General features: G+C 37.1%; 1 protein-coding gene across 1 annotated transcript in view; it reads left to right on the top strand.

Annotated features, from left to right (window-relative positions):
• ETFA (electron transfer flavoprotein subunit alpha) overlaps window positions 1–23,830 on the top strand; it is an 85,818-nt gene that overhangs the window by 5,026 nt on the left and 56,962 nt on the right. The window contains exons 2-8 of the mRNA XM_059915430.1: window positions 8,892–9,038; window positions 11,287–11,368; window positions 11,462–11,544; window positions 16,433–16,532; window positions 17,951–18,061; window positions 18,714–18,815; window positions 19,998–20,066. Coding sequence (XP_059771413.1) covers window positions 8,892–9,038; window positions 11,287–11,368; window positions 11,462–11,544; window positions 16,433–16,532; window positions 17,951–18,061; window positions 18,714–18,815; window positions 19,998–20,066 — 694 coding nt within the window. The remainder of the gene's footprint in view (window positions 1–8,891; window positions 9,039–11,286; window positions 11,369–11,461; window positions 11,545–16,432; window positions 16,533–17,950; window positions 18,062–18,713; window positions 18,816–19,997; window positions 20,067–23,830) is intronic.

Genomic DNA, 23,830 nt, shown 5'->3' with positions numbered 1-23,830 from the left:
CAACGAAGCCCGTGCACCACAACTACTGAGCCTGCGCTCTAGAGCCCGCGAGCCACAACTACTGAGCCCACGTGCCACAACTACTGAAGCCCGTGCGCCTAGAGCCCGTGCTCCACAACAAGAGAAGCCACCGCAATGAGAAGCCCGCGCACTGCAACGAAGAGTAGCCCCCGCTCGCCGCAACTAGAGAAAGCCCGCGCACAGCAACGAAGACCCAATGCAGCCAAAAATGAATGAATAAATAAATAAATAAATGATTTAAAAAAAAAAAAGTCTGGCTCTGAAAGGGTGGAGAGAGGATGATGACCCCTTTAACCCTATCTTCAAGAAGAATACTGTCTCATTAAGGCCAGTCAACAAGGGTATGTGGCTGGTATGCAGAAGAAAACTTCACATTTTACTGTTTGGAACAGTCTAGTTAGTAGTCTAGATAACTTTCTCTAAAAGTATGATGGGGTATTTCTTTAGTGATTTAGCAAGTTTGTGTACTGTTCTTGGTAGATACACATATTAACTGCTTAGATAATTAAGTTATCAATGAGAGAAAAACAGTTGCTTTTTTAGTTTTTGATCATTTGGGGGGAAACTTTTCAGTTAGTCGCTAAACATTCATTGAATGCCCACTATGTGTCACACTCAAAGATAGATACCGAGTTCACAGTGGAGAATGAGACAGACCTAGTCCCTGCCCACGTGGTGCAAACAGACTGGGAGAGACAAATATTGAACACATTATTTTAAGTGTGATCATTGTGACAGAAAGGTGTATAGGGTGTTTGGGGAATATGTAATTGGGGAGAGGATTAATCTAGTTAGGGGGCTAGAGAAACCTGTGAAATTACTTTGTAAACTAAGGTGCTTTACCACTGTTGTTACTGGCTGATGAAGTAATAGTAAGGGTGAAGGATTTTCTTTAGATTAAAAGGCCACTTCATTTTTGAGTTTTGGCTATTTATTTATTTATTTTTATTTATTTATTTATTTATTTATTTATTTATGGCTGTGTTGGGTCTTCGTTTCTGTGCGAGGGCTTTCTCTAGTTGCGGCAAGTGGGGGCCACTCTTCATCGTGGTGCGCGGGCCTCTCACTGTTGTGGCCTCTCTTGTTGCGGAGCACAAGCTCCAGATGCGCAGGCTCAGTAGTTGTGGCTCACGGGCCTAGTTGCTCCGCGGCATGTGGGATCTTCCCAGACCAGGGCTCGAACCCGTGCCCCCTGCATTGGCAGGCAGACTCTCAACCACTGCGCCACCAGGGAAGCCCAGTTTTGGCTATCTTAAATCACCTGTTTACCATTGTTTTAATTCTGTACATATTGTATGTCTTCTTATTTGATCATATCTTGCTTTTTTTTAAAACGTGGCGTTATTTCCAGGGTTGAATTAGAAATAAAAGAACGCATCAGTCATGTTAGTTTGATTATTCTTAAAAAAAACAAAAAACCACCCAAAGTCTGTGGCCCCCCTGCTTCAGTTCTGGACAACCCTGAAGGGCCGTCCTGGTTCCGGGGTTCCTTGTGAGATCAGCCGAGAGCTTTGTAGTGACTGCACTGCGGTATTGCAGTTCGGCTTCTTGCGCTGCCCGGTTCTATTTCCTGATGCCTCCTGAGTGTCGGTCTCAGGGGTACTCCCCAGTAAACTTCTTGCACACCCACACACACAAAAGGAAGATATGAGTTTAAGGTGGCAACAGACATTTATAATCCTTAAGCATTCACTGTATGTAATGAAATAACTTCTTACCTGTGAATCTGGAATAGTCCTAGCTATGTTCATTCTCAGGAGAATCAAGAAAACAGTTATTCGCATCATTTTCTGTGGTTCAAATGAATAACCTTGAGGAGTAACTAATCTAGAGTCTTAAAATTGTTTTTTTTATAGCTCAGTGTATAAAGTAGAAGTTTAAAAGGATGTTTTTAAAGCAACAGAAGATTTTTTTAAAGTAGACTTTAGTTTTTGGAGCAGTTTTAGGTTCATAGCAAAATTGAGCAGAAAGTACAGAGCATTCCCATATTATTACCCCTTCTTCCCTCCCTCACTATCAACGTCCTGCACCAGAGTGGTACATTTGTTACAATTGAAGAACCTACAGTGACACATCATTATCATCCAAAATCCATAGTTTATGTTAGTGTTCACTCTTGGTGTTATACATTCTGTGGGTTTTGACAAATGTACAGTGGTAACTAACCACTGTAATAGTATACAGAATAGTTTCATTGCCCTAAAATCCTCTGTGCTCTGCCCTTTCCCTGCCAACCTCTGGCGACTACTGATCTTTCTCCTGTCTCCATAGCTCTTCCTTTCCAGCATGTCACATTGGTCAAACCATATAGTATATAGCGTTTTCAGACTGTCTTCTTTCACTTAGTAATATGCATTTACAGTTCCTTCTTGCCTTTTCATGGTCTGATAGCTCTTTTTTTTTTTTTTTTTTTTTAGAGCATTGACTAGTACTCCATTTGCTGAGTGGTACCACAGTTTATCCATTCACCTACTGAAGGACTTTTTTTTTTTAATTAATTAGGTTGCACTGGACCTTAGTTGTGGCTGATGGGCTTCTTAGTTGCAACTCGAGGGCTCCTTAGTTGTGGCTTGAGGGCTCCTTAGTTGCGGCAGGCAGGCTCCTTAGTTGCGGCTTGCGGACTCCTTAGTTGTGGTATGAGAACTTTTAGTTGCGGCATGCATGTGGGATCTTAGTTCCCTGACCAGGGATGGAACCCGCCCCCCTACAATGGAAGTCCAGAGTCTTAACCGCTGGACCACCAGGGAAGTCCCATTGTGTGGATGTAAGTTTTCAGCTCATTTGGATAAATGCCAAAGAGTGTGACTGCTGGATTGTATGGCAAGAGTATGTTTAGTTTTATGAGAAAACGCCAAACTGTCTTCCAAAGTGGCTGTACCATTTTGAATTTACACCAGAGTTCCCATTACTTCATATCCTCACCAACATTTGGTGTTGTCAGTGTTTTGGATTTTCACCATTCTAATAGGTGTGTAGTGGTATCTCATTCTTGTTTTAATTTGCAGTTCCCTAATGACATATGATGTAGAGCATCTTTACGTGTGCTTATTTACCGTCTGTATATTTTTTTTGGTGAGGTGTCTATTCAGAACTTTTGCCCATATTTAAATCAGTTTCTTATTGTTGAGTTTTAAGAGTTCTTTGTGTATTTTAGGTAACAGTCCTTTATCAGATATTTTTTTTGCGAATATTTTCTTCCAGTCTGTGGCTTGTTATCCTATTGATGAAGAAGTTTTTAGAAGCAATGTTCAACTCATTTATTAGACATCTACTCTGTGCTAGACATTGAAGTAGAAGCTGGGGTTGTAGTGGTAAGAAAACCAGACATGACCTCTGTACTCAAAATCAAGAAGGGAAGACAAAGTAATCAGGTGTGTGTAGTCAAGTGCTGTAATGAAGTCGATTCAGGGTACTGTGTTGGTGCTAGGAAAGTTAACCGGTTGGAGGAGATCCACGGAAGCTTTCATGCGAATGTTTATTTAGCATTTATTATGTTCCAGGAACTATCCCAAGAGCTTTATTTTACAATTACTAATTTAATCCTCTCAACAACTCTGAGATTATTACTGTTGTTATCATCATCTACATTTTATGATCTGGGAACTGAGGCACCAAGAAGTAATGGTGGAGGTGGGATTTAAACCCAGGCAGGAATTCCCTGGCTGTCCAGTGGATCGGACTCTGCACTTTTACTTCCGGGACCCGGGATCTATCACTGGTTGGGGAACTAAGATCCTGCAGGCCGCACAGTGCAGCCAGAAAATTTAAAAACAAAAACAAAAAAACAAGAACAGGCAGGGGAGCTCTAGAGCCTGTACTCTTTACCACAGCACTGTACTAAAGTTTCTTGGAGGGGTTGGCATTTAAGCAGAAAACCTAAGGGTGATTAACTGGAAGCTAATCTGGTAATAAGGGAAGAGGTCCGTAAGGCAGAGGGAACAATGTGAGGACAGGCTAAAGGTCAGAGAGAGCAGGGCAAGTTCAAGACATATGGCTAGGGAGGTAGATCAGGCCATAGAATAAATGCCTGGCAAGCCAATCTAAGGAGTCTAGTTTACCACATCCTAAGGAGGCAGGAAGCAATTGACTTGTTTGAGCAGGAGAATAACATGTTGGATTTGTATCATTGAAAGATCACTGAGAGAAATGGATTGGAGGGGAGCAAAGTTGGTTTGGGAGTCAGTTGGAGTAATAAGAGAGGGTTAATGGCCTGCACTAGGTAGTGGAATTAAAGATGGAGAGAAGTGAGTTGGACTTAGGAGATACTATATTTAGAAGGAAGAATTGTTACAGCTTTAGTGGTTGATTGGCTGTGAGAGTTGAGGAAAAAAACCCAGATATGACTCGCAGATCATGGTTTGGGCGACTTGTTAGGGAGTGGTGCATCCCCTGAAGAACTCCAGAGAAGCAGTATGGGAGGGGGCTGGAGGATCAAGGGAAAGATGAGTTAAGATTTGGATTTGCTGAGTTGGTGAGTGATTGATGAGACAAGTTAAGCAATTGGATATGCAGGTGTAACCTAATTATATAGGTCTAGCACTTAGGAGAGAGATTTGATACCTCTATCTCTGTCTATATATCTGTCGTTTTTATATAGATGATAAATTATAAATTAAGCTATGGAAGTAAGAATGGACTAGTCAGTAATTTCAAACATTTTGAGAGAAGAAGTAAGCATGAAAAGTATTTGTTGGTAATTTTGGTGAGTGCAGAAGCCAGGATACAAATACAGTAGTTGAGGTGTGTATGGGAGATGAGGAATTAGCTGGAGTGAAAGGTGGGGTAATGGATTTTTAATTTTGGGATTCATTAAAATTGGGAGAGCTTCAAACATGTTTTAAAGTTGATGGGAAGGAGCCCAGGAAAAGGGAGAGGTGGGAGAGGTTGGAAACGTTACTGAGAGGTGATTACAGAATGAAGTGTTTGACTAGATTTGAGAGGATGGAATCCAGAGTCCAGATGAAGGGATCAGATCCAGGAGGAAGGACCTGCAGCAGCTTCTACTGTGATGGAGCAGGGGCGGGAATTTCTATGTTGGATATCAGGAAGGGGAAGCAGTTCTCTTCTGATGGCTTCAGTTTTCATTGCGAAGTAAGAAGTGAGGCTTTCTTCTGAGAGTAAGGAGCAGACTGTGTTGGCAGTTTGAAAAACGTCGGAAGGGGATATTGGAAATAGTTGCTGTGGAGAGTGAGTGAGAGTGCCAACAAGGATGTCACAGTAACATTGCCAGGCAGAGGGCCCAGATAAGGTTGATGACCAAGAATTTATGGTGGCACTGGTCTGCATGAATTAATTTTAATTTAAGTAGCAGTGTTTTGAAGAGATTGAGATTCTTTTCTGAGCAGCTACCTTACTGATTTCAATAGTTACCTTTAAATGTTTAAGATTTGGCTCCTTTTTTCCCCATTAAAAAGAGGGCCCTAAAGTCTACAGATGCAATGAATGGGTCATAAGATAATAAAATGACCTTCATTTAAAAACCTTTTCAGTAATGGGACCTGTATTTTTTGTATCTTTTGTGATATTCTATACCACTTCTATTTAAAATTGGATTTTAGGGTTACAGAATTTTTAGAGCTGGAAAAGAGGCCTTTGATATCATCTTTTTGTTTCTTTTTGACCAGTGCTATTTTTTTTAAAACAAGAGAATATTTGCTAAGTGAAATATTACAGGAATGACCCATATATAAAACAGCTAAAAATGATGGTGCTTTGATGAGAGCTGGTAATTAAAAACCCCAAATCTGGAGTCCAACTACCTGGACTTTAACCTGGCTCTGTTTCTTAGCTATGTAGCCACTAAGCTCCAGTTCCCTCATCTGTAAAGTCAGGATAATAATGGTACCTACATCATAGAGGTTTCTTGAATTTTAAATACAATTTTATCTTAGTACAGGGCTCTATAATATTAGCTTGGTTAATTTGGTTAAAGCAAAGCTGGGGACCATTCTGGCAGCCCTACCTGCCTGGTTCTCACTTTATTCTATGCGGTGGTTCCTGAGGTGCCTCCCTGCATAGAGTATAGTTTGAAAACCATTGATCTAGTTTGTCTCCTTCAATTTGAAGTTGAAGAAACTGGGCTCTGGATTGAGGAATAACATTTTAAAGGTCACAGACCAATTTCTTCTGCTGTAGGCTACACACAGCTGTTATTGCTGAATTAAGCTACATAACCATGTTTAGATGCTGCAGCTTCTCTTTAGGTGGTATCTGAGAAATAGAAGATGGAACATTGAATTAGAAGAAAGCGTAGTATTAAAAAAACTATAAAGGAGTCAATTGATAAAGTAATATGGAGTGCCTTATGATATATGTAGTACTTAGTAAAGATTGATCAGATAGACGGACTGAGTAGTTTCTTATGTATATTCTTTTGTTGTTTATTCTTATAAATTTAATTTTGAATAGTCTTTTAGAAAGAATATGCAATGATCCCTTGGAAGTTCTAAAAGGCTTGACAATTCCTTAGGACACTACCTAATTTATCTTATGTTAGAACTATAATTTATAGCAAATATGGGCCTTTTGCCACCAAATCTTGGATTTATTCTTTAAATGGTGATGAAAAGCTCGTAATTTTTATGGCAAATGATGTGTGAAGCATAATCAAAAATATGGTGTCTGATATATATTGGTAATAAATAGTTTATTACTGGCAATTCTTGTGAAATGTGATTTAAATCATAAATTATGCCATTGGGTCCTAATTACAAAGTTCTTTACAAGATATTGTGCTCTTCTGATTAAAAAACAAGTACCGTATAATTCTACAGATGTATATTGGAAAAAACATTGTTCTAGACTATGGGGATACAAAAGTGAACAGGCATGGTGTTTGTCTTCTGAGAACTTTCATGCCATCCCAGGAATTGTGAATTGTTGTGAATTGCTACAACTTTTCTGGAGAACAGTTTGCGTCAATCAGTATTAAAAGCCTTGAAAATGTGTCTATCTCTTGATCTAACACTCCTAGGAATTTGTCATAAGAAGAGAATCTTAAGAAGTGCATAAAGATTTCTAACCTTAACCATAAAGAATTTCACATCTCGTGAGAAGGCAATTTTTTTTTTTATCGTAAAAAAGGAAAAGTTATACAAACAGCGACTTGATTTGGCAAAAACAAAAGCCTAATTTTCTCCCCTTTTCTTGCTCCCTTTGAGCAGAAAGGGAGGAAAAAAAGACAAGAAATGTCATCCACTGATACACAATGCAGCAATTCCTTCCTCTGGCATATTCTTCAGTGCTGTCCTCTTCCTCTTTCCATCCTCATTCTGTGGCTCTGGAAGCATTTCTGCCCCTGAAGGCTTGCCTTGGAGTCTCTGGCCCCCAGCTCTGGGATTAGGTTCATCAAGGATAGAGGGGGTTTAGAGGGCTGAGGAGAAGGAAAGGGTTGCAGTGGTAGAAGTAGGAGGCTTAGGGGAAGAAGGGCCCCTATTTTGTTGAAGGTTGCACAGAATCTGACTTAGTCATCCGTGGAAGCAGAGCAAGTAGAGTAACCTGGCTAAGTTTCAGTCAAAAAGGTCCTACTGGGCTAAAAGGAACGCTCATCTGTTGAGGATAAGTGCAGAGATTTGGCTATGAGGATGCTCGTCTCTGCATTGTTTATAATAATAAAAAATTACTAATAACCCAAATGATTATGGAAACTAGTTGAACTGATATGCCCATATATTAACAAAAAGGTGAAGAATATAGCAATTGATATATACAATACAGTAAACAAAAAAATATGTATTTTGTCAATTTAGTTGTGCAACCAGCATTGTAGTCCTGTACCTGGCTTCCCTTCATTCATACCCTCTTTGTAAATTTCCAGCTGTGGGTACATTTTATACTCTGCTTTGTTCATTCCAACTCCGGATCTGAAGATTATTGCTGAATTCAAAGCCACAGAACCATGACATTTGATCATCAGTGCCTCTTTTTCTCATTTCTCATTGCCATTTTCCACAAGGATAGTTCCAAAATTTTCTCCTTTCCTCATGCCTGTGGTGTGCTTCCTTATCCTTTCACATGACAATACCTAAACTTCCTTCCATTCTTCCTCTTGATTCTCTGCTTCATGATCTGCAGCTGCCAACATTTTGGCTCTCTTCATTAATTGAAAACTATTCTGTCTTATAATTGTATGTGAACAAGTCTTAATTTCCCTTGAAAACTTTGAGTGCAGGGACCATTCTTGTTCATCTTTGTGTTTCTGGTGTTTGAAATTATTTCAAATGACCATGAACTATTGGTGGTCTCTTGATAGTCCACAGTAGCTATGGGTGGATATTAGTTGGTTCCAAGATACTGTCCAAAAGCTTCTTTTTTGAATTTGGAAGCATATTTGAACAATTGAAACTTTAGCAAAATTGCTGTGTAGTATTGTATTTTAAAGGCAGATTTACATTATCAGTTATTTTGGTATTAAATTCATTTTGCCTGAAGCAACAGAACTTTAGTAATTGATTTCATAATCATTATTTCTAGGTATACTGTACTGTTTAGCAGTATTGCTGCAAGTGAATGTAATTGGTAGTAGTTGATTCCTAGTTTGATAGTTAATGTGTTCTAAGGATTTTAAATTTAGATATATTTATCAGTTTGTTGTTGAACATAGGTTAGTGGGAAAGTTGCTTGGAAATAAAAAAAATTTTTTTCTAACAGTAGAATACTAATTTGTATTTTCTGTTTTTATTAGGTAAGACTATCAGTAATAGAGTGATAGACACAGCCCAAATTTTTGCTACTGAGCAAGTATTTTATAAATACATTTATAAAACTGAATATTGCATACAGTTTTCTTTAAAGCACACATGCTTACCAATTAGAGTAAAAATAAAGTTTGTATTACAACATTCTTTTCCTTTTTTTCTTTCTCTTTTTAGGCCTCATTGCTACGATTTCAGAGTACCCTGGTAATAGCTGAGCATGCACATGATACCCTAGCACCCATTACATTAAACACCATCACTGCAGCCAAACGTCTTGGAGGTGAAGTCTCCTGTTTAGTAGCTGGAACCAAATGTGACAAGGTGAGAAATTTTTAAGGTCAACCATAGCAAATATAATCTCCATCAAGAGACAGGGAAAGATGGAGACAGAGAATTATGCTGAGGACTGTAACCCAAACTGGTCTCTGATCCTCATTAAATGCTGAATGTCACAACCGTTACTACGTGTGAAAAAAGGAACTAAAAGGTTTGCTCACCAGGCATTTTATCTTTTGAAATGAGGTAGAATACTTAATTTAGTTCCACTGGCACCATCATGTACCATCAGGTACCAAGTAGAGTGATAATATTTGAGTCCCCTTAGAGGTTAATAGCCGATCCCTTTTTTGTATTGATGAATATGCTTGCTAATTGCTTTTAATTCCTGTAAGTGGTAAATCTGGGAAAAGTATCATGGGTGTTAATTTTTAACTGGTGTAAGAATTCAAATGTAAGTATTATGCTTTCTAAACAATAGCTGCTACCAAAAGATGTTCTTCATTTTGGTTGTTGTTGAAATAAGACAGTGACAGCTTTGTAAACTAACCCCCTGGAAAGGAGCTCTAATGTGGTTTGCAGAGTCTGTACCTCTGGGCTGTAGTGTAGTTGAAATTGTGCTTCAATTAAGCTTACCCAGCTTGAGCCGCCTGTTCCCTCTCACTATACAGGAGTTGCAAATTGTATAGCTGGGGGCTTGGACCTCAGAGGAAGAAATCCCTAATAGAAATCCCTAATGTTTCTTTTTCTTTTTAGAGGATTTATTTTTTCTTAAATGGCATTGTTGCAGAGCATGTGATATAATGCAGGTTCAGAATGTTAGTGTTGCTTCTGTCCAATTTCTTACGTGAAATTGGTATCTTAAAAGAATGTATTCAAGCAGGTTTGGGGTTATGTGGATTTCTTTACCAAAATCCTGCTAACAGCTGTTGAATCTTGTATAGTTATTAACCACAATGTATGATGATACAGCTAACCTATTCTTTTGGTTGCCCTACTTTCAGATGTACTAGTTCTGGATTTGATTATTTATTTTGCTGCGATTTTAAATAATTATTCTAATATGACTTAAAAAATATTTGATGCTATTTTATTTACATTATTTTGAGAAAAATCAAAACAAATCATCTTTTCTTCAGTTACAGTTTTATTGTCGTGTCACATTTAATCTTAAAGAAAAACAATCAGTACCTGTATATAGAGACTCTGTTAATAGCCTAGGCATATTTCAGTTTTATATTGTTTTCTGTAGCTATCATAAACAGCAAGTGATTCTTCTGTGTAGTGCCTGAAGTTTTTGCTGGTTTTTAAAAAAAAAAAAAAAGATGGTTTTGATAGTACAAGATTGTCTTCCAGTGAACACTTGATTCAGAAGAGGTGCTTTTGCACTGCATTCTTTCTTCAGTGAATATTGTTGCAATGTTACACTCCATCAAGGGAGGCGACAGGAGGCACAGCATTTTATGCCTACTCCTCAGTGAATCAGCATGGAGGTAAACAAGAAGACAGTAGACCATAATATGATTACCATGTTTCTCCTAAAGCAGAAACCAGTTATGCTGTAATTAAAGAGATTTAAAAGAAGGAATTCTAATTGCCTTCTGTATACAGGAAGTCTGAGTGGTCAAAAAGCTTTCCCAGAACCCCATCCTGATTCTAAACAGAAGAAATGAGGATTTCAAATACAAAATATTTTGCTTCATCATAGATAAATATATGTCAGTGAGTAGGAACACTCAGTAGTTCACAGTGGACTGTTATATAAGATTTTCTTTATTGCCCAGATTCACTCACTGATTTTAGAATCAGCAGAAGTTATTATTGCCAGATAAAGTGCAGTAGTCTGTATACCAGTGTGGTTAACTCCTGTTCTTTCGCTCTAGGAACTCTGAGTCTGAAGTGTATTGGCTGTGTTGTTATTGTGAGAGAAAGAATCTAACTGTTGCTTCATTTTCACCATTTCTAAAATGATGGATTTACATTTGCACTGAGTGAAAGGAAAGAGCACAATGTACAACTAAATTTGAGTAGACAGCTGTGTTGATTTTGGTTTATCAATTAGTACTTCTCTTTTTCAAGGCAGGAATTTTTGTTTAAGGTCAGTAGACAGTAAGATCAATTGGCTTAAGATTTTCTTTGTTAAATAATTTTTTTATTCCCAAGTAGTCCTTTTTCCCATAAGAACAGTTTTTGCAGTTGGCCAGTAAGATTTTATGCTCTATTGATAATTGTAGTGGTGGCTCTATCGGTATTTTTCTGTTAGATGGATAATTAAAAACTCTTTTATTCATAGGTGGCACAAGATCTCTGCAAAGTAGCAGGTGTAGCGAAAGTTCTGGTGGCTCAGCATGATGTGTACAAAGGCCTCCTTCCAGGTGAGTTTTTCCAGTGGAAATAAATAAGTTTATGAATTTATGAAATAAATAAAATACTATGAAATGTGTTTATCAAATGTGTTTAATTCTCAGAGGAACTGACACCATTGATTTTGGCAACTCAGAAGCAGTTTAATTACACACACATCTGTGCTGGAGCATCTGCCTTTGGAAAGGTGAGAAGATTGAGACTGTGGAATCTGATGTCACTACTTGGAAGCGTTAGATTTCATTGTGCTGAAAATGTACAACAGACTTTGTTTAGATACCTAATCCTGGCTTTCAGAATTAATGTGATAGTTTTGCTAAAATTTATTCTTTCAAGATTTTGTTATAATTTCTGTGAAAATGCTATCTCCAGGCTTTCCATTTTGTCAGAGACAACTCTGTTCTTTCAAGATTTTGTCATAATTTATTAGAATGCCACTTCCAGATTTTCAGATTTTGTTATGGAGAAAACTCTATTTAAAAAAAAAAAATCATTTTTCTTTAAAAACAATGTTGAACTGTCTCACTGTGTGAATGTCATTTGTATTAGTAACCCATCATAAGAGATGGCTTTGTTTGGGTGACTGATGAATATTTAGAAAGACCAAATTTATCTACTTGTGGGATTTGGGAAGGGCTGTGTGGTGGCTGAAGGCATCCTTAGGGTAGAGAAAGGTGTAATCTGATCATGTGCATTGTGATATGTCTGAAGAAAGAATGTGCTATGAAATGGGTCGTGGTCTGCATGAAGGTTAAAAAAAAAGGGAGGGGGAATGTAGGGGGAGCCCAAGAGAAGGAATTTGTCAGTGGGTCTTTCTTGCTCTCCCTGTGACCATGGGTATTATTCTAGCTCCCTTTTCTTTTATCCCATTCTTAATAAGCTGCAGCTTGTAGTTTTTATTTTTACTTTTAAAGATGGTAAATTAAGTTGTACACAAATACATTCTTATTATGAAAGATGCATACAGTAAAGCAGTATGCAGAGCAAGGTATCACAGTTCCCCTTTCTTATTCCCAACTCTCTTCCCTCTTCCAAAGTACTGGTGTTAACAGTTGTACATTCTTTTAAGCCTTTTCCTATGGATTTTCAAATTATAATAAATGTACAATTTTTTTTTTTTTTTTTTACTTCTAGAATGGGATAGTATAGCATGAATTGTTTTGTGACTGGTGGTTTTCACTTAAGAGTATATCTTGAAAATATTTGCTCATAATGTGTCTGTCTCATTTTTTAAATGGCTGCATAATATTTCATAGTTAGCCAAGGATGGGCAGTTAAGTTGTTTCTAATTTTTTGTATTTATAAACTTTGCTGTGAAGAAACGTCCTTGTATATACCTTTGTATACATGGGCTGGTATTTATTTAGAACAGAGTTCTAGAAGTGAAATAGCTGGGTCAAGACTATGTGCTTTTAAAATTTTGATGTATATTGCTAAATTGCTCTCATGAAAGGATGCCTCAGTTTGCACTCCACCAGTTGCATAGCTTGCCAACACTTGATATTGTACATTTTAACATTTCCCCCCAATCTGATGTGTGAAAAATTATATCTTTAACAATTTTGCATTTCTCTGATTGATAGTGAGATCAAATATCTTTTCATATAGTTATCAGTCATTTAAATTTCTTCTTTGAGTTGTCTTGATTTGACTTTTTTTCCTTTTACATTCACAATTGTAATTGATTTTTAGATACGAGTTTGGGGAATAAGATATAAGCTCTTTCATCAGCTGACCATGTCGAGTGGTAATAGCAGTGAGTTCCCAATACATCGATCTCTTTTCTTGCAAAATGAATAGTGTTTGTGAATATTTATCTGTAGTGCAATACTGCTTCTAGACGTGGATCACTGCAAACGTGTAGGGATCTAGCACTGTCACCCATGTGAATTGCTCCAGTTTGTTTTTAACCTCAGAATTATCACTTTGAATTCATTAAATTTTTTCTTTTAAGATTAGTAGAATTTCTAGGCAATAACAGAATTTGTAATCTACAATGTAAGTACATGAGTTTAATGAATAATTGTTCTTTTACTAATAACAACGTGACAACAATTAGGTTGTCACATTGCAGACTATCATAAGTTTTCCCATTTTTGTGTGGGGTTTAGTAATTGCTAAGTAAGATGGTTCTATATATATGATATATGACTCCTGAAATCTGTTTTCTGATATGTAAAATGATGCGGTTTGGCCAAGTGATGTCTATGATCTACCAACTAGAAATGTTAAAATGGAATGGGTTTTTTCTATGGCAGGTTTCACTTCCCTTGGAAATGATTAAGTCAGAGGCTTGACATCCAGCTACTGTACTTTGGGTTGTTGTAGATGAGCATTGAACTAAAAGATCTTTATGGACCATTCCATCTCTGAGAGTTTGGTTCTGTGTTGGATGATTTAAACAATTTCCTAAGTCTGAGTTTCTGTGATGACAGTTTACCTCAAAGATTGTTAAACCAAGAAAGGGTGTTTGTTGTATCTGATTAGCTAAATTTTAATACTCTAGCCTTGATTGCTATGTTGTGACATATGGGAGTTTTGAGAACAAAGGTCACATAATAGTAGCTGGTGCTGCAGCCTCTGAATGGATTTGGAATGAGGAAGAGTCCATCAGATGAAGCTAAACAATTGGCTGTATAAGAGTTCTTCACCAATTGTGTTTTCAAGATACCACACCTTTGTACTAGTATGCTAGAATTTAAAAATCTGTCATCTTTTTGTGCATCAAAAGAACACTCTGTTAGTTATTGCCTCTCCTTCCCTGAAACCATGTGGTTGAGCCTGTTGGATAGTGTAGAAATAGATCTGTTTACCATCCATCCTCTCAGGACATTCAGACAGAAGATCGGACCTGGAAAAACATGTGCCTTTAAGTACTGTGGTAAATTTTTTTTCAAGAAGTGCTAAAATAAAACAAGGTATAATAGAAGTACAAAAGATATTAAATTTCAAGTTTAGAAAGTTCTAAAACTTTAAAAAGAAGCACAGTCTGCATATCATAAAATTTGTAAGAGAATCTGCTCAGCCAGGTAACAATATTCCAGCAGTATTTCCTGAACAATTTAAAGAACGTGGCTCAGGAAAAGAGTTACTTACTGAAGTAGGCTTTAAATGCTGACAAATTTGGTTTATTTTAAAAGCAGGTGTCTTCTAAACCTCTTATTTATCAAGTTAGAGCTATGTTTAATGGAATTTTAATTATTTTCCCAAGCCCTTTATTTCCTATGAAATCTTAATTTTTTCTAATTGTGGATTTATAAACTACGGTACTTTTCAGTAGCTCTTTTATCATGGTTGAAAGGGGATTACTATATAACATAGGTAGCAATAGACTGAAAATTAGAAAATCTTTATAGATTTTCAGATGCAACAGGAGGAAATTTGATTCAGGCTTTCAACACTTGTGAGCATCGATTTATGTAGAACTGTTTATTAGATACGAGGCAGAGACACAAGAAGCAGAAGACACACAACCTCTGTTCTCAGGGTGCTTTATCAATTTAGTTGAGGGTCATATAGTATGTATATTAAAAATTATTTTAAATCAAAATACACGTTAGTGGCAATTAAATAGTATAATTGTACATGCATGCGAGAGGATGAAGAATAAAGGAGTGATTAGAGGATAATCCTGAGAGAATTCTTAGAGGAACAGAGGTTTGGGGATGGAGTGAGGAGAGGAACTTGAGTACTGTCATAATGAAAGTTTGCCTGCTAGAGGTGGTATCATGTACTGAGTTTAGGAGATGCCATGGAGTAAGCTCTCTGTAGAAAGTAGTGTAGAATTCACCTTTTCTATTTATGTGATAAAAGCAACACTTCACTTTTAAAATTACACTTAGATGGTGTCATCATCTAAGAGAACCTCTGAGTCTAGAAAGCATGGATATGCATTCTTCACTAACTGATTCTGTTTTAGAGCCTGAGAGTCAGAGAAATTTAGACTAGAAGCATAGAGATTCTCTTCCTCTCACTGTGAGGTGAAGTAACTAAGGCCTGGTAATACTGTGGCTTGCCCAGTGGTCCCTGCTAGTGGGAGCAAAGTTACCACATGTATCTATTCCAGAGATGTTATATGCATATACAAGGAAAAGCACATACATTAATTTTTCAGATATATATGTGTGTGTATATATATATATAGAGAGAGAGAGAGAGAGAGGCATTGTGCTTTACTTTTCTCATTTTTTAAAATTATATGGATGAACTATAATTTATAAACCTATCCCCTATTGATGGTCACTTAAGTTAGTTTTGATCTTTTTAAATGCAACCTCACTTTTTTTTGTTTTTTTTTTTTTAGAATTTTGGTAGGAACTTTATAAATTTATTTATTTATTTATTTATGCTGTGTTCGGTCTTCATTTCTGTGCGAGGGCTTTCTCTAGTTTTGGCAAGCGGGGGCCACTCTTCATCGCGGTGCGCGGGCTGCTCACTATCGCGGCCTCTGTTGTTGCGGAGCACAGGCTCCAGACGCGCAGGCTCAGTAGTTGTGGCTCGCGGGCCCAGTTGCTCCACGGCATGTGGGATCTTCCCAGACCAGGGCTCGAGCCCGTGTCCCCTGCATTGGCAGGCAGACTCTCAACCACTGCGCCACCAGGGAAGCCCACAGCATCACTTTTTAAAAAGGTGAAAATGTCTGCTTTGAAATTTTTTCTTTCATGTACATTAAATAAACATATACAAGTATGTTCTTTCTCAGTATTTGAGAATTTTACTACTACTCTAAATATTTTTCTATATTATCTAAATTCAGTAGTCTATAACTGTCATACTTCGTAAATGATGATCATTAAAGCAAGTATCGTATCTCATAACTCAGCCTACTGAGTTAAGGTAGTTTATCGCTATAAAACTCTTAATGTAGTTAGAGTAATCGTTGACTCTTAACTTATGCTCAAAGACTATCCAAAAAGTTGTGCTTGAAATTGTGGTATGTCTAAAGATGCATGTGAAATATAAAATATTCAAGTTAAAATTTCTACAGAATTTCCATTTAGAGAATGTTATTGCTGATACTTTATAGCCATCCATCAGCATGTATGTGTGTAACTCACTACTTATTTTGCGTTTAGAACCTTTTGCCCAGAATAGCAGCCAAACTTGATGTTGCCCCTATTTCTGACATCATTGCAATCAAATCACCTGACACATTTGTGAGAACCATTTATGCAGGTAAGTACCCAATGAAAATAATTAATCAGTATGTTAAATTTTTGAAAACTTTAAAAGCAGAGATTAATCTTGAAGATAGGATTTTGAAATATGGACCATCTTAAAGATTTCTGAGGAAAATCTTAGTCTTAGAATTGCCGCTGGACCATGACATGACATTCTCTCTGGTAAATGTGGAACACACTTCTTTCCTTCCTGATCATTCAGTGTACAGAGTGAGATTTTTCCAGTGATCAATAAAAAGTAGATTTACTATTTAGTATATTTTGTAAGTGGCACCTGGAAAAGAAAATTTTCTATTTTTTTAAAGTAGTATTTTTTTTTTAAGCACAATATTATTTGTATATGAAAGAATCCTTTTTTTTTTTTAAATTTTTATTTTATTTATTTATGGCTGTGTTGGGTCTTCGTTTCTGTACGAGGGCTTTCTCTAGTTGTGGCAAGCGGGGGCCTCTCTTCATCGCGGTGTGCGGGCCTCTCACTATCGCGGCCTCTCTTCTTGCGGAGCACAGGCTCCAGATGCGCAGGCTCAGGGGCCCAGTTGCTCCGCGGCATGTGGGATCTTCCCAGACCAGGGCTCGAACCTGTGTCCTCTGCATTGGCAGGCAGATTCTCAACCACTGCGCCACCAGGGAAGCCCTTCTTTTTTTTTTTAACATCTTCATTGTAAAGTAGTATTTTCAGTCTTCTTTGCTGCTTCTACTTCATTTCCGTCTGCATTATGATATTCATTTTGGTATCTCTTTAGTTGATCTTTTGCTAAGCACGCTGGTCTCTAGTGGGGCTGGAGGAGGCAGTGAACTCTGTTCTTTCTGATCGAAGTTGTGTGTTTCAGTATAAATGGGCAATTCTCAAATCAGATCTTTCGTTGTTAGTAGTGTTTAAAGGGAAATATTTGGTCATAGTTTAGGTCACTCTTAATGTGATTGCTAATCCATAAGAAATGTTTCAAATCCTTTAAAAGTCTTGATGCATCACACTTCCTGTCCTTTATGCCTGATCATGTTTTCACTTATTTTCCTCTCTTAGCAAGGCATAGTAGCTTCCTTCCTATTAAGTTGTTGCAGCTCATGTTGTTGAGTTACTGATTATGTTGTTTTTGGAGAAGGAAGCTTTTGTTTATATTTCTTTTAGGAAGAGTGTACCTGATTAGTGTGACTGCCTTTTCCAGTTTGTTTCTTCCTCGCAGTTCAGCACTTGTTCTATTTTTAAAGACATCCAAGGTTATACAGAGAGCCACTGAGATGCTTCTTCAGTGTTAAAGTCTTTTATCCTATACTTAGTAAAGGTAGAAAACAAGTAACTGGTCTACAGTTATTTCTTCCTTCTCTTTGTGAAGTAAATTCTGAACCTGAAAGGAATATTTGGAGGTTTTTTGCCTTTCATGGTGGTTTTTAAAAAATAAATGTGTATTTCAGGAAATGCTTTATGTACAGTGAAGTGTGATGAGAAAGTGAAGGTGTTTTCTGTCCGGGGAACATCTTTTGAAGCTGCAGCAACAAGTGGAGGTAGTGCCAGCTCAGAAGAGGGTGAGTGTTCATTTTTATTTGTTTGTATTTATTTCAGTTTTTTATTTTTTAGCTCAGAGATTATATTAGAGTAAGAGAAGGCTTCTAGTTAAATTTCTAATGCAGAGCGTTTGAGAGCTCAATCTAAATGTTATTCCCAAGTTTATACAAAAATAAGAACTATTTATATCATTTTCGGTCCTCGGATATTTGCTTTGGTGTACATCAAAGGGGTAGGAGAGAGGGGGGTGCATTAAGATTAATCCGTTATGTTGATGTAAAGATTTTTTACTCCCCTCTCACTGTTGCCTGTTATAATAGAGATTCAGTATAATGGAATAATGTAATAATAGTAAACTTACGGAAGGTGTTATACTTTAACATATACAGTATCTTATTGAACCCCATAGAGAGAGGCTTATTCCAGTTTTATAGCTAGACTCAGAGTTAAATGACTTCTCAAAAGTCATACAGCTAATGAGGTGAAGGCTGGAATCTAGTTGTCTTTCATAAAATCAGAGAGAGTGAAATTAGTGGCATAAAAAATTCACAGTAACTAACAAAGTTAAATTTCCTGGAATTAATTCTTTGTGTATTTCTCTTAAAAAATTATTTTTTACTGTGGAACTTGAACTCATGCTCTGTGTTTTGTTATATGTATCAATATATGTAGCATCAAGTGCTTCCCCAGTGGGGATATCAGAATGGATTGACCAGAAATTAACAAAAAGCGATCGACCAGAGCTAACAGGCGCCAAAGTGGTGGTATCTGGTGGTAAGTGGAATATTGTAATTTATTAATTTTAAAAAATGATGTAAACTTAAAATACTTTGCTTTTATTAGTACTCATTTTAGAGGAGCACAAGTGTTTTTTCAAATGTAAGAAGTATGTAAGTTGCGAGTATTAGTCCCATTTTACCGATTAGGAAAATGAAATCATGAGTTTAATACACAGTTTGGACTTTCTGTTGCAAATCTGTGTCATTGGCACCAGGGGGAGCATGGTACAAATCTCAACTCCATAGCTTTGTCTTTTTGACTGACTTCTGTGTTATTCAGAAGAGTATGGTTGACTTCTGAAATCACAGAAAGAACTGGTTGGAGTCTCAGGGCTGTGTTGTATGATTCCCACCCTTCACTCTACTTTGAAAGACCTCCAGTGCAGTCCAGGTCTCTATGGATAACTCTTTGAAAGTTTTTTCGCATTTAGTATCGAAGCTGTTAATATTGCACAAGACTTGCTTCTTTTTGTATGTCATGTTTCTTACTTAAAAAAAAAAAAAAAAAAGACCAAGAAACAAACAAAAAGACCCACATTTTATAGCCTGCTGGCTTTTAAAAAAAATAACTGCTGTGATTTAAAAATCTTCCCAAACTAGACATCAAATGAAATAATTAAGCTTCCAAACAGCCTCCTATTGCAAGTGGCATTGAGAAGAAATAATTTAATATTTAAAAAAAGGTATATCTGACTAGTTTATTCACTTATTTTTTTAAGAAATGTTTATCGGGTATATGTTCTCTGCCAGGCCCATTGCAAAGTGCTGAAGAAACAAAGAGGAAAAGGCAGATTGTTCTTGCTCTTAAGGAGTTGAAAGTCTAGTGGAATGACTTCCATGAAAATAATAACTTCTTTCAGTTGTTCAGCTAAGTATTGTTAAATATAGCAGTGACCAAGATAGGTAAGGATCTCGTATTGAAAGAGTTTTTCTTCTAGTGGGGAAGACTGATTTTAAAGACTGATTATACCATTAGTTAACCAGTTAGTTAATTACAGTAGTGTTGAATGCTTTATAAGAGAAGTACAGGAGTATCATTGGAGAACTCAGGAAAGGCTTTATAGAGGAGATAGCAGTTGTGTAATATGAAGATTCACTCATGTATACGAAGTTCAAAATTTTTATGGAATGGAGTTTATATTTGCTCAATTTTTTTTTCTTCATCTTTTTAAATGAGGTCGGGGTTTGAAGAGTGGAGAGAACTTTAAATTGTTGTACGATTTGGCAGATCAACTACATGCTGCAGGTAAAGTTACTTTCCTTAGTAGAAAAATGTTCCCATTTCATTGGAGATATTTTTTCTTCATTATTTCTTTTGTATATAAGTCATTCAAAGCTGCAGATTTTTTGCTTTCTCTAGTTTTCAACTTTTCTCTCTGAAACAGTTTTTCTTAGTCTCCAAGTAAATGGTGTAGCGTTCAGTGAAGAGAGGTTGTCCATGTTCTTTTTTATTATTTATATGACACTCTTAACATTTGCCACATTTTAGTAGTTTTTTCCATTAAAAAAAATTAAATGTCAGCTTCATTGCCTACTTCAGATTCAGGAATGCCTTATTTTTCCCTTTATTGGTAGTCTAACATAAATCTCTCATACAAGTAGAAATTAACATTTAACATTATTTTTTTAATTTATAGGGAAGAGAGATCTTGTTATTAAAAGTATATTGAGAATGGAATGATGTTTTTTGAAAAATCAGAAAACTAAAAAATTTTAGTTTTTAATTATACAACCATTACATGAATATATTCTTCTTTTTATAAAAATATCTGTTTTGTTCTTCCCCTTTTGAGAGTTTTGTGTATAACTTTCTAAGCTTTTCCTGTGCTTTTATATTACCTAATATGTGTACCCATAGAAACAGTTATGGTTTTGTCTGAATAAAGGCAGGATATTGACTTTTTATAATCAGATGGTGGTATTTGACTGAGGATATTTCATTCATTCATTCACTGAACAAATATTTATCAAGTGTCCGCCATATGACGGCACTATTTTAGGAGCTAAGCGAAAGCAATGAACAAAATAAGCGAAGTTATTCTCTCACAGCTCAAGAGGCCACAAGTGTGTTGACATCAAGGTGTTGGCAGAGCCACACTCCCTCTGGGGGTGAATCTGTTTGTTTCCAGTTACCAGAGGCTGCCTTGACATTCCTGGGCTTATGGCCGCATCACTCCAGTTTCTGCCTCTGTCCTCATATTACTTTCTTCTCTCTGTATCTGTTTCATATCTCCTTCTGTGTCCCTCTTACAAGGATACTGTGATGACATTTAGAACCCACCTAGATAATTCAGGATAAGTGCCTTCTCCCAAGATCCTTAATTTTTTATCATATCTGCTGTCATACAGGTAATATTCACAGGTCCTGGATATTAGAAAGTGAATATATCTTTGGAGAGGCCATTTTTCTGCCTACCACAGACAGTAAACGCAATAAATTAGTAAATAATATAGTGTGTTAGAGGGTAGTAAATGCTATGAAAATAATAGAACAGGAAAAGGAGAAGGAGGAGGATTGGAGGGGGAGGATTGCATGTTTAAATAAGCTGGTCAGAGTATGCCTTAATGAGGAGACATCCGAATAAAGGTTTGAAGAAGGTAAGGAAGCAAGCCATGAGGAAATCTGAGAGAGAGTGTTTCAGGTAGAGGGACCAGTAAAGTGCAAAGGGCTTTTTGCTAAGGCAGGAATGTGTCTGGCCTCCGTGATGAATAACAAGGAGGCCAGTGTGGCTGGAATGAAAAGTGCAGAAAGGGAGAGTGGTAAGAGATAAGATTGGAAGTAATAGACCAGATCACATAAGGCTTCTAGGCCTTCGTAAGGAGATTGGTTTTCTCTGAGTGAAGTGGGGAACCATTGAGCAAAAGAGTCACATGATCTGACACATATTAAAAGCATCAGTCTGGCTACAGTTTTGAGAATAGACTATAGGGTGGTAAGTGCAGTAACAGGGAGATCAATTAGAAGACTGTTTCAGTCATTCAGGAGAGATGCTCATGGTTTGGACCAGGTTAGTAGCTGTACATGTGGGGAGAAATAGTTTGGGGATATATATTTGAAGGTAGAACCATTGGGATTTCCTGATAGATTGAATGTAGATTATGAGGAAAAGTTTTTATCTGGCAGCTGGTAGGATCGAGTTGCCATTAGCTGAGATGGGGACTACCCCAGGTGGCACAGTTTCCAAGGGTAGACCAGGAGTTCAGTTTTGGGCATGCATTCAGGCCACCATATGGGCAGGTTCTGCATCCATGGATTCAACCAACCATGGATCAAAAATATTCGGGGGGAAGAAGTTCCAGAAAGTTCCAAAAAACAATATTAATTTGCCTTGCACTGGCAGCTGTTTACATAACATTTACATTGTATTTATAATTATTTACATAGCATTTACATTATTCAGTATTATAAGTAATTTAGAGATGATTTAAAGTATAGGCATTGCACTTTGCAGATATTACATTTTTTACAGATTGAAGGTTTGTGGCAACCCTGCTTTGAGCAAGCCTATTGGTGCCATTTTTCCAGCAGCACTTGATCACTTAATGTCTCTTGTGTCACATTTCGTAATATTTCAAACTTTTTCATTACTGTTATATTTGTTACGATATGTGATCAGTGACCTTTGATGTTACTATTGCAAAAAGGCTATGACTTGCTGAAGGCTCAGATGATGATTAACATTTTTTAGCAGTAAAGTATTTTTAAATTAAGGTACGTACATTGTTTTGTTAGACATAATGCTATTACACATTTAATAGACTACAGTATAGTATAAACATAACCTTTATATGCAAAAAAAGCCACGTAACTTGCTTTATTGTGGTGGTTTGGAACCGAACCAGCAACATCTCTGAGGTATGCCTGTATACAGGAGGGAGTGCATAGGTTATATGCAAATATATGCCATTTTATTGTATATAAGGGATTTGAGCATCCTTGGATTTCAGTATCCTTGTGGGGCGGGGTTCCTGAAACCAGTCCCCTGCGGATACCGAGGAATGACTGTACTAAGTTTTGAGATGTCTAATAATAGACATCCTAATAGAGATGTCAATTAAGCAATTGGTATAGGAATGTGGAGTTCAAAAGTTTGGGCTGGAGATAGGAATTTGGAAATCAATTGCATTTATTTGGTATTTGAAGCCATGAGACTAGATGAACTCACCAAGGGAACTGAGTGTAGATATAAAAGAGGTCCCAGGACTAAGCCCTAGACTCTGCAAGATTAAGAGGTAGGGGAGAAGGGGAGAACGAAGACCAAAAGGAATGGGTAAGTAAGGCAGGAAAATCAGGATAGAGAGTATGATGTATTGGAATCCAAATGAAGTGTTTCAGTAAGGGAAAGAGTGATCACCTATGTCAAATGCTACAAGGACGGAAGGTCAAGGAAGATGAGGACTGAAAGGTGACTAATTGATTTAGCCACTTAGAGGTCATTGGTGACTTTGAGCAGTTTTAGTAATGGGGGTGGTGGGTAGTGGGGGCAAAAAGCTTATTGGAGTGTGTTTAAAAGAATGGTCCTAGGTAGTAGTTACATGGTTGTATTCACTTTATGATCAGCCATTGAGCAGTAGCACATTTGTGATTTGTGTCCTTTTCTGTATGTGTGTTATATTTTAATAAAAAAGTTTTTAGAAATAGAATGGGAGGCCTGGCATTGGAGACAGTGAATGCAAACAACTCTTTAGAGGCTTTTAACTATATGGGAGAGCAGAGAAATAGACAGTAGCCAGAGGGGGAGCGGGACGAACAGAGGGACTTTTTAAAGATTGGACAAATAATAGCATGCTTATATGCTGATGGGAATGCTTCAGTTAAGAGGGAGAGATTAATCATACACGAGATAGACAGGAGAGTTACTGGAGGGATGTTCTTGAGTAGATGAGAGAGAATATGAACATAGCTGCAGGTTGATGGGTGAATGTGTTAGTTGGAGTATGTGGAAATTCTCTTCTGATTGTTTCAGCTTTTTCAGTGAAATAGGCAGAATGTTAAAGAGTATTGGAAGT

This window comes from Balaenoptera ricei, chromosome 2, assembly GCF_028023285.1.
Source record: "Balaenoptera ricei isolate mBalRic1 chromosome 2, mBalRic1.hap2, whole genome shotgun sequence".
In the NCBI taxonomy this organism is placed as follows: Eukaryota; Metazoa; Chordata; class Mammalia; order Artiodactyla; family Balaenopteridae; genus Balaenoptera; species Balaenoptera ricei.
Note: the sequence above shows the minus strand (reverse complement) of the source record. Positions and strands in the feature narration are given on the sequence as shown.